Raw genomic sequence first — 10932 nt, 5'->3', positions numbered from 1 at the left:
GGCTTGAAAAAATTTTTTGATAAAGTATATCATGTGAATTCAGATTTACCTCAATGCTAAGAATTATGTTTAGATAAGAAAAAATTTATTTTGATCTCAGGTAGAAAAATAGATTGCTTTGAGTTTTATGTAGCTTTAGACTCTTAAAAATTAGCATTTACTCTTACTCAAATTGTTTGGAAGATGATTCATTTGGCCTAGTTATCGATGACTGCACTGTCTCTCGTAGCCTTGTGATTGACTTTATGTGCATCCTGAACAGTGTGTGGGAATCTAATTATTTGTCACCTTTATGTAAAACCACCACCTGCTTGATTCTTACCATTAAACTTTGTAACCACTGACGGTGTTGTTCTTTCTGTGACTGTTATTTGGAGGGCAATGATTTTATTAGCTTTTATTTATAAATCACTAGCATAAAGCAGTGGCTCCTGAGTTGCTGAGCACTACAACAGAAAGCCCCCATCAGCAGCTCGGTGTGCTGACACGCGCCCATATCCCAGCATGAGGAGGCTAAGACAGAGAGTCAGAGGTGTGAGGCCAGCTTCAGCAACTTAGAACCTGTTTCAGAATAAAAAATAAAAAGGACTGGAGGTTTATCTGTGAGGTAGAATGCCTCAGGGCTCAATCCTCAGAACCAAAATCAAAACAAAAAACCCAACTATTAGCTTTTCCCCAATTATTGGCAGAACTCTTTACAGGACATGGTCTCTGAGGCCTGTCCTGAGTCTGTTGTTGCTGTTTTCTGGTGCTGGAGCTAGAACCCACAGGCGCACTATCACTGAGCTACATCTTTTTCCCCTTTTTTTTTTTTTATGGTGCTAGGTAACCCAGAGGTATTCTACTTCCAGGTTACACCTGAAGCCCTATTTTACTTATTACTTGGAAATAGGAATTGTTAAATTGCTGAGAGCCTTGCTAAATTGCTGGGGCTAGCTACAAACCTTCAATCCTCCTATCTCAGCCTCCTGAGTACAAGGATTATAGGTGTGCACCACCTTGCCTGGTTCATCCCCACCCCTTTTTATTATTTTTATTTTACTTAAGATCCTCCTTTCTTACACTCCGAAATATTGGGATTACAGGCATGTGCCCCCATGCCCAGCTGTCATGAGTTCATTTAAATTATTAGTCATATTAATTTGACCTTACATATACTAATGACTAAAAGGATGATGTTTATTTTTCTTTCTTTTGCGGTACTGGGGATGGAACCCAGGGGCATTTGACCTCTGAGCTACATCCCGAGCCCTGTTTTTTATTCTTTATTTTGAAACAGGGTCTCACTGAGTTGCAGAGGGCCTCACTATGTTCTGAGGCTGTCCTTGAACCACGATCCTCTGGTCTCAGCCTCCAGAATGCTGGGATGACAAGCATGCGCCACCACTCCCGGCTAGGATGATGTTTCTGAGGTAGAACTACAGCCTACTTAGAGCTAAGACGGACTTTCGAGTGCAGAGAACAATCTTTAAATAAAATGAGACTTATGCCGGGCATGGCGCTTGTAATCACTGCGCTTGGGAGGCGGAGACAGGAGGATCGTGCAGGTTCGATGCCAGCCTTGCTGGCGTAAGAGACCCTGTTTCCAAATAAAAATATAAAAATGGGTCTGGGAGTGTAACCCGGAGTTAGAAAGGCTTCCAGGAACCCCAGTACCGCCAATAAATAAATAAATAAATTAATTAATTAATTTTAAAAATGAGACTTAATGAGGTTGTCTGTCATTGAACTGCTCCATGTCAGAACGCGTTGTTTGGTAGGTGAAGGTGAACATATAAAGTGGAAGGTGTATAACAGTGGGAATTGTGCTGTACTTTACGTGCTTTTCCTAAAGGCACTTAAAATGTTTTGTAATGTTTTTTTAGTTACAGGAAGCAGCTAAGGCTGATGTGCTGCACCTGCTGTGTAACGGCCTAGGAGTGTGTGCTGAGAGCTGGGTGCAGTGGCACATGCCTGCAGTATCTGCACTGAGGCAGGGGTCACAGGTTGGAGACCGCAGAGCAGCTTAGCGAGAGACCCTTTTTCAAAACAGAGTAAAAAGGGCCGCCCCCTGGGTTCAATCCCCAGGACCATGTATTAAAAAGTATGTGCTAGCTGGGCGTGGTGGCACGCTTGTAATCCCAGCACTTGACAGGCTGAGACAGGAGGGTCACAGGTTCTCAGCCAGCCTCAGCTACTTAGGCCCTCTCCAACGTAGTGAGACCAGTTTCAAAATAAAGAAGAAAAAACAGGGTTGGGGGTGTAGCTCAGAGGTAGAATGCCCCTGGGTTCTATCCTAGTACGAGAGAGACAGACAGACAGACTGGCTAAAGTCTGCATTTACACTTTACTCTTGCTGTCCACAGAGACTAAGTCCATTTTTCTTTGCCTTAGCTTCCGTGTCTGAATTAATGGATCAATGATTCCTACCTCATAAAATTGTATTGCATAGATGGTAATGCGTGTAAAGCTCTTATAATAATGCCTGGAAACATAAGAGTTTAGTAAATGATATTACTAGCCAGGCATGGTGGCTACACCTGTAATCCTAGTACTGGGGAAGCTAAGACAGGGGTGTCACAGTTTTGAGGCCAACTTCAGCAACTTCAGTGGGTCTCTCAACTTAGTGAGACCTGGTTTCAAAGTAAGACAGTGCTGGGGTATAGCTCAGAGATGGCACGCTCCTGGGTTCAATCCTTAGTGTGTATGTGTGAGAGAGTGTGGTCCTACAGCCAGGCGTGGTGGCGCACGCTTGTAATCCCAGCATTTGGGAGGCCGAGACAGGAGGATTGCAGTTTGTGGATATCGTCAGCTACTTAGTGAGGCCCTCTACAACTCAGTGGGATCCTGTTTTGTAATAAAGAATAAAAAACAGGCCTGTGGGTGTAGCTCAGAAATAGAATGCCCCTGGGTTTTATCCCCAGTACCGCAGCGGGGGGCGAGCCAGTAAATATCATATTCTGGATTCAAACTGGATCTTTCTGACCCCAGGACCCATGGTCTCACTCAGTATACTATACTGCTTTCCAAACGAAGCTCTAAAATTTTGCCAGCCATGGTGCACACTTGTAATCCTGGCACTGGGGAGGCTGAGACAGGATGATCGCAGGTTCACAGCCAGCTTCAGCTACTTACTGAGGCATTCCACAACTTAATGAGACCCTGTTTCAAATTAAAGAATAAAAAATAGGGCTGAGGGTGTAGCTTGTAGCTTGGAGGTAGAATGCTTCTGGGTTTTATCCCCAGTACCGCAAAAAAAAAAAAAACAAAAAAAAAAAAACAAAAACTAAAATTTTAAGTGAGAGCTGGTAGCCAAGCTAGGAGTAGGATAAGTCATTCTTCTTTGTTAGCTCATATTATAAGTCCAAAGCTTGTTTAGTCTAACTTTGGACATGTTACTTGTAAATCGTCCCTGACCTCAAGTAATCCAGTCTAGCGAGAGAGATAAATACAGAATGTGAGAAGTGCTGGAGCAGCAGATGGGTGAGCAGCTGATGGACTTAGGCTTAGGAGCAGACTTGGCATATGGAAGAAGGAGCATGTAGGGGCGAGCCTGCTGGAAAACCATAAAGGCAGTCCAAGGAGAGAAGCAATATACGAAGGGTACAGTGGGTTAAGGAGAAAATGCTCTGGCAGGCAAATGAGGAATCTGAAAAGGCTGAGTCCAAATTATGAAGGGTGTGATCACCAAGTCCTGTAAGGATTGGGAATACTAATAACTAAATGATTACATTTTAGTTGTTATATATCTAAGTTTTTTTTTTTTTTTTTTTTTCCGGTACTGGGGATGAAACCCAGGGGCATTCTACCTCCAAGCTACACCCCCAGCCCTATTTTTTATTCTTTATTTTGAAACAGGGTCTCACTGAGTTGCAAAGGGCCTATGTAGTAGCTAAGGGCTGCCAGTGAACCATGATCCTCCTGTCTCAGCCTCCCAAATGCTGGGATTACAAGCATGTGCCACCATGCCTGGCTTCTAAGTTATTTTTAAATTGATTGATTGTGCAGTACTGGGGATTGAATCCGGGGGCATTTACCCACCAGCCCTATCTTTTGTTCTTATTTTTGAAATGGAGTCTCACTAAGTTGTGGAGGGCCTCACTAAGTAGCTGAGGTTGGCTGCGAACTGCGATCCTCCTGTCTCAGTCTTCCAAGTACTGGGATTATACGCATGCACCACTATGCCATCTCCCAGCCACATGTTTTATTCCTTTTTGTGTGTGTGTGTGTGTGTGGTACTGGGGATGGAACCCAGGGGGGATTCTACCTCTGAGCTACAATCTCAGCCCTATTTTTTATTATTTTTTTCTTTTTCCCTCAATACTGGCCGCACTAAGTAGTTGAGGCTGGCCACGAAACTGCGATCCTCCTGTCTCGGCTTCTCAAGTACAGGGATTACAAGCATGTGCCACTACACCTGGCCTTCTTTAAATTTACTTATTGTGGTACTAGGCAGTGAGCCTTGGGGCATTCTACCTTGGAGCTACAGCTCCAGACCTATTTTTTTTATTTTGTAACAGGGTCTCACTAAGTTGATGAGTCTTACTACTTGCTGAGGCTGTCCTCGAACCTCCAAAATATTGGGATTACAAATGTGCACCACCAAGCCAGGCAAGTTCTCGCTTTTTAAATGAGAAGTACTAATAAAACATTTAGAGAAATGTTAATTATTCAGGGGATCAATAAAAGTAATAAATATTAAAGTTTAGAAAACAATAAAACTCTTTAAGTGATATCAGTAAACTCCAAATTTAGATACAGAGAAAATAACATGAGAAGAAAAAAAAAAGCTGTGTGTGTGTTATTGAGGATTGAACTCAGGGGTGTTCTCCCAGTAAGCGACACCCCAGCCCTAGGTTACTTTTCACGGCCTCACTAGGTTGTGAAGAGCTTTGCCAAATTGCTCAGGGTGTCCCTGAACCTGTGATCCTCCTGTCTCAGCTTCCCAAGTACTAGGATTACAGGTCTGCACCACCACACCCAGCCCCTCGACCAAATTTAAACTCAGACCCCTTAGAGATTAAATACAGGTGTCTAGCTGGGTTTGGTGGCACATGCCTATAATCCCAGTATGTGGGAGAGCGAGACAGGCAGATGGCATGCTCAAGGCTAGCCTCTGCAACTTAATGAGAGAGTTTGAAAAGTAGGCTGGGACTGTGGCTCAGAGGTGGAATGCCCCTGGGCTCAATCCCAGTACCATGAAGAAAGGAAACAAGTAGGCTCTCCCGGTTTCTTGACATTAGCTGGAGTTAGCTATTGAGAGTGCCAGTGTATCCTTAGCTAAGACAAACGTCAGAATACGACCAGAAGTAGCTTTCAGAGTGTTCACATCAGTGACCATCCGAAGCCCACTACCTTTATACCCTCAGATTCCCTTAATAAGCCCGATTACTGTACCTCAAAGTGTCGATTATGAGTGACATGAGGCCAGTTCACTCCTCAAGAAACCTGTACAAGAGCTTGAAACATTTCTTCCCAATCAGTTTACTTTCAAAGAACAAAGGGACAGCCGGGCGTGGTGGCGCACGCTTGTAATCCCCGCGCTTGGGAGGCTGAGACAGGAGGATTGCACAGGTTCGAAGCCAGCCTCAGCTACTTAGTGAGGCTCTCAGCAACTCAGTGAGACCCTGTTTCCATATAAAATATATAAAAATAGGTCTGGGAGTATAGCCTGGAGCTAGAAAGCCTCTGGGTTCCACCCCCAGTACCACCAAAAAAAACAAACAAACAAACAAACAAAAAAAAAACAAAGGGACATTTACAGGTTAAAGTCCTATCTTCCTCTTTTAAAGGATTAAGCTTGCTTCCAAAGTTCATTAAAAATTCTTTATTTAGTATATTCCCTCATTCAGAGAATAAACTTGATAAACATAGGTTGCTTTAAAATATTGTAGCAATGGTCTCTAGATTGAAGGTAATTTGATCAGTGGAGTTAATAAATACAAAAGAAAAAGATTACCAGATATAAGACATAATTTTTAACAAAGCATCAGGAAAATCTTGATTATTAAAACCCTTTTAAATCTTACAAGTGTTGCATATACAGTTTAGCTCCTCTGAGCTCTTAACCAGTAAGGCACCTGCAATAGTAAAGACTTTCCTACTGCAGCCTAGGGAAACATCTCAGTCTTGTTTGGGTGCTTTTCTGACAAAGCACACTTTATCACGACAGTCACATATTTATATGTACATCCTAAATTCCAAATATACGCTGCAATTGAACTGATGAAGTGGAATAAAATGATAAACCCTTAGATTAACCATAGCAAATTCTCACAAATTATATTTGATAAAAACATAAAGTGTTAACACACAGGCGGAATGGCAGCTGACTTTATGAAAGCTCACACATTGAAACTAAACATAATTTCAAGCCATGGCGCAGAGCTATTCTGTTACCCGGCAGCACCCCCTCACTGTAAAAATAGCAACTAGCTACTGGTTTCCTAGAGCCAAACTAGTGATGGTTTTGAAGGTCCACATTGTCCACTGGAGGACTATTCCACATTGTGACTCAAAATGGAGGACTATTCCTATCTCCTGATTCCTTTTCTTTTAACTTGAGATAGCCCTGAAAAGGAAAAAAAGATGACTGAAATATAATCTCCTGGAGTGTCATCTCCTTACTCCAAGACAGCCTTTGCAACAGCAGGAGCCTCTGCGCCTGCCACATTCCAGCAGAGGCTCCGGGTCAGTGTTCTGGAAGGTTCCCATGGTCCTGGAGAACATCACGCGAACTTCTTCTTGGTGGCTGTGAACCTCTCCATGTACTAAAAACCATAAAAGATGAATAGACACATGTAGTGTTTTCGTATAAGCACAGACTTATTTGTTACATAGGATTTTATATACTATTTTTTCCCATTTTGTTTTTTACTGGACTTAGTCAATTTCCTACAAAACCTATCAAATTCTAAATGCAAATTTAAAGTACATAGTTTGAATTTTTTTTCCTTTGGCGGTGCTGGGAATTGAACCCAGGGGGATTTTCCTTCTTAGGTACACCCACAGCTCTCCCCCTTTTTAATTAAGAAACAATCTTGCTAATTGCTGAGTGTCTCATACAGTTGCTGAGGCTGGCCTTGAACCTATGACCTTCCTGTCTCAGCCTCCCAAGTACTGCGATTACAGGTATGTGCCACTGTGCCTGGCTTTTTGTTTGTGTAATATGACATATATCATGTGACTTAGAATAAGCTTTTATAGAGAAAGTTATCTTGGCACAATCCCATTTGGTCAGTTCTTAGACCCACCTCCAAAATGGGGAAGAGCAAAAGCTGCTGGCAGTAGGCACACTGTTCCCGTGGCTCCCTCTGCCACCGCTGGGCTGGCGGCCAGGGACGCAGACGCACACCGTGGCACACAAACTGCCACCTACCTTGTCGTAGCCGTCCAGCTCCCTGAGCTTCCTTATTTCAAAGAGATTGCCCTCCACAGCGAGCAGGCAGATCTGAGAGTCGCTGAGGATGCTCTGCGGGAGCATGCCGAGCTCAAGACAGTTTTCTTCCAGGCGAAGAACTTTAAGGCGAGGACAGCAAGATATCTTTACTGAGATCTGAGATATCTATTGAACAACAACAAAAAATAGTAATAGGAAAAAGCAAGCCCTGTAATGATTATTAAAATCCCTTTTAAATCGTACAAGTGTTGCATATACAGTTCTAGCTCCTCTCAGCTCTTAAGCAGTAAGGCACCCTAATATAATGGTTACTTTTTTTACTTCGTTAAAGCAAAACAAAAATCTTGACTACTTGTCCTAGTTTTCCTTTCTTTTGCCGCCTCCATTTTCTCACTACCTACTAACTACATACGCCTCCGTTACATTCCTTCTGTTACTTCTCCTCCACTTCAAAACAGTTTTGTTTTATGAAGGTCACCAGTGCCTTTTGGGAACAAATTTTTCTGATAATGAAAGCAATGTATGTTCATTATGGAAAAGAAAAACCTTTACTTGTAACCCACCACCAAGAAACAACTCCATAAACATTTGGTATGTTTGCTGCCACTTTCTCTTTTTTTTGTGTGTGGTGCTGGGGATGGAACCCAGGGGCATTCTATTATTCTTTATTTTGAAACTGGTCTCACTGAGTCGCAGAGGGCCTAAGTAGCTGAGGCTGGCTGTGAACCGCAGTCCTCCTGTCTCAGCCTCCCGAGTGCTGGGATCACAAGCGTGCACTACCACGCCTGGCTTTCATTATTTCTTAAAGTCATCACTTTAGTCACGACCTCAAAATCTGTTGCCGACATTCATATCCACTCATCTCTGTTTCACTTCTGTTTCTAACTTTTAATAAAACATGTCTATTTAGGTGCTTCACCATAATCAACTCAGCATGTTCACTCACCGAGCTGTACCACTGTTTCTTTAGGCCCTCAAGCTGAGTACCAAACAATTGTCTGATGCATTCAATCTTTAGCCCAGTAAATCCTACAAGTCACCAAATTTTGTATTTACTTTTTTTTTTTTTTTTTTTTTGGCAGTGTGGGTGATTGATCCCAGAGTCTCACACATGATAGCTAAGTGCTCTGCTACTGAGCCCCAGCCCCAGCCTCAAGTCACCAAATTCTGCTGACTGCCTGGGATTTCAGACCATCACCTGTGAAGTTATAGAAATGCAAATTTTTAGGCCTCACCCAGACTTACTGCATGAAAAGCACGAAGGATGGAAACCCAGTGATCTCATTAAACACACTCTTCTGGTTACTAATACCTGGTAAAATCTGAGAGCCACTGTCTCAGGCGTCAGCAGAGGTGAATGTGGAGTAAGTCCTCAACTAATACTTGCTGCTTAACTGATTCAGTGCTAGGACTGAACTAGGTCTTAAGCATGCTGGGTGCTCGGCAAGGGCTCTACCATTGAGCTGCGTCTAGTCCCCCACCTGTGGCCTCACCTTGTTTTGAGACAGGGTCTCACTAAATTGCCCAGGCTAGCCCCAAACTTGGCAATCTTCCTGCTTCAACCTCTGAAGCAGCTGGTATTACAGGCTGTAATCCCCACTGTACCTGGAGAGTAGCTTAACTTCTTGTTGTTCTACTGGGAATAGAACCCTGGGGAATTCTACTGCTGACCTACACCCCCAGCTCTATTTTATTTTTTTGAAACAGTGTTGCTAGGTTGGTGAGTGTGTCACTACTTGCTGAGGCTGTCCTGGAACCTGCAATCCTCCCATCTCAGCTTTACAAGTAATGGGATTACAAGCATAAGCCACCATGCTTGGCTGTAGCTTAAGTTTTGTTACCCTGTTATGTGGGCCACCCTCCCCAAAACACCTACACAACTAATTCTGTAGCACTTTGGTCTTTGAAGTTAGTAAACTCGGCTTAAAGGACGTACCTCTCATCTGGCCTGATACCCAACTCCGTGATTACAGTTTAGAGGACAAAAAGGTATTAGGAAATCATAAACTCAAGCATATGCTAGGGGGAAAAAAAACCCTTAAACTCTAGACCTGGTTCTGATTGAGGTTGAGTTCGATGACCTGCAGATCGCCCACTATGTCAGGTATACTCCGAATCTGGTTCTTGGAGAGATCCACCACATCCAGGTGCCGTAGGCTGCAAAGCTGGGGTGGTAGTGCTCCCAGATGGTTCCCAGAGAGGCTCAGGGTCTTGAGGGCAGAGAGCTGCCCAAAGCTCGATGGCAGGTCCCTCAGATGATTGTTGTTTAGGCTTAGTGTCTCTAGTTTTTTCAGACTGCATAATTCACCAGGAAGGACAGCTGGCAAAGAAAATAAATTAAAAACCTGAGAGAATTGAAAATATCTTTGATGAAATTTATGAAGAGCTCATGACAGCCTGGTTCACCTCTTGTTAATAAAGGTAGAGTTCCACATTTTCAGATACTGCATTTTGCCAACACGGTCTTCAGAAGGTGAAAGTGCCATCAAAATGCAGGGGCACTTATGTGTATAATGGGCTCCTTTGGCACATTTAGTGTCACAACCACATGGCAACTCTGTGAGATTTGGAATAGCTTCCCCTCCTATTCAAATCCATCCCTCTCTTCCAATTTCGGTAACTTTTTTTTACACCACATCCCAAAGATCCCTTTCAAGTTCAAATCAACCCATTAACCATCATTATACAACCCAGGAAGCCTCGTAGATGTAAATAAAGAGACAAAAAGCTTTAAGGACTCTGACATTCTGCATCTCGAGCCCTCGGAACGGTTTCATAATGAAAACAAAACCAGCTGGTGCGAGAACGCCGCCCTCCCTGACTGCTGATGACCAGGAAAAGCTCCGCGGCGCGCAAGCCGTACTCAGTTTGTTGTTGTTCAAGGACAGGCTCTTGAGCAGCGCGAACTTCCCTATCAGCAGAGGCGGCAGGCTCTCGATCTTGTTGTTGGACAAGTCGATGGTCCTAAGGTTGCTCGTCAACTTCTGCAACTCCGGGGGGAACTGGAGAAAGAGTGGAGAGCGCGGAGAAGCCCTTCGGGTCAGCTCCGCCACCCCGCCGCGCCTCTCCCCTCCGCTCCTGCTCAGGTCCTTCCCAGGCTCACCTCGGTCAGCCCGCGGTCCTTCAGCTGAAAGACGCCGGTTTTCTGCGCTGTTTCCACGTGAGCGCGGAGGGCACTGTTTCCCATCCTAGCGCCGCGGCTCCGGACCCTGCGGGAAGGAAGCGGAGCTGTCACAGCGATCTCGCACACAGCTGCCCGCCAGCCTCCCGCCAGGGGCTCCGGCGCGAGCTGTCACCTCCTGCCGACCCCAGGATCCCGGGGGCAGGCGAAGAGTGGCCAAGGAGAAAGGGGAAAGCAGACGGTAGACCCCCGCCTTGCTGCTTCGGCAGCACCCGCGGGCCCCTGAGGATCAGGCGCCCCGGACTCGCCTCCCGCAGCTCAGGCGACAGCGGGCTCAGCAATTGGAGCCCGGGCCCCGCGCTTGCCGGGGATGCGCTCCGGACCTTCCGCCCGGCCCGGCACGCCCCGTGACGTCATCCCCGCGCCGCGCGCG

The 10932-nt window shown here is 44.8% G+C and overlaps 1 protein-coding gene across 1 annotated transcript; it reads right to left on the bottom strand.

The window, feature by feature from the left end:
- Positions 1-6707: 6707 nt before the first annotated feature.
- On the bottom strand, positions 6708-10565 carry LRRC57 (leucine rich repeat containing 57; the record flags this gene model as incomplete). The annotated part of the gene is made up of 5 exons (XM_080708268.1): positions 6708-6749; positions 7358-7543; positions 9430-9698; positions 10242-10380; positions 10482-10565. 5 exons carry the CDS (start codon positions 10563-10565, stop codon positions 6708-6710), a joined length of 720 nt encoding a protein of 239 aa, XP_080564394.1.
- Positions 10566-10932: the final 367 nt, after the last annotated feature.

Source organism: Muscardinus avellanarius (assembly GCF_963383645.1).
Source record: "Muscardinus avellanarius genome assembly, chromosome: 12".
In the NCBI taxonomy this organism is placed as follows: domain Eukaryota; kingdom Metazoa; phylum Chordata; class Mammalia; order Rodentia; family Gliridae; genus Muscardinus; species Muscardinus avellanarius.
Note: the sequence above shows the minus strand (reverse complement) of the source record. Positions and strands in the feature narration are given on the sequence as shown.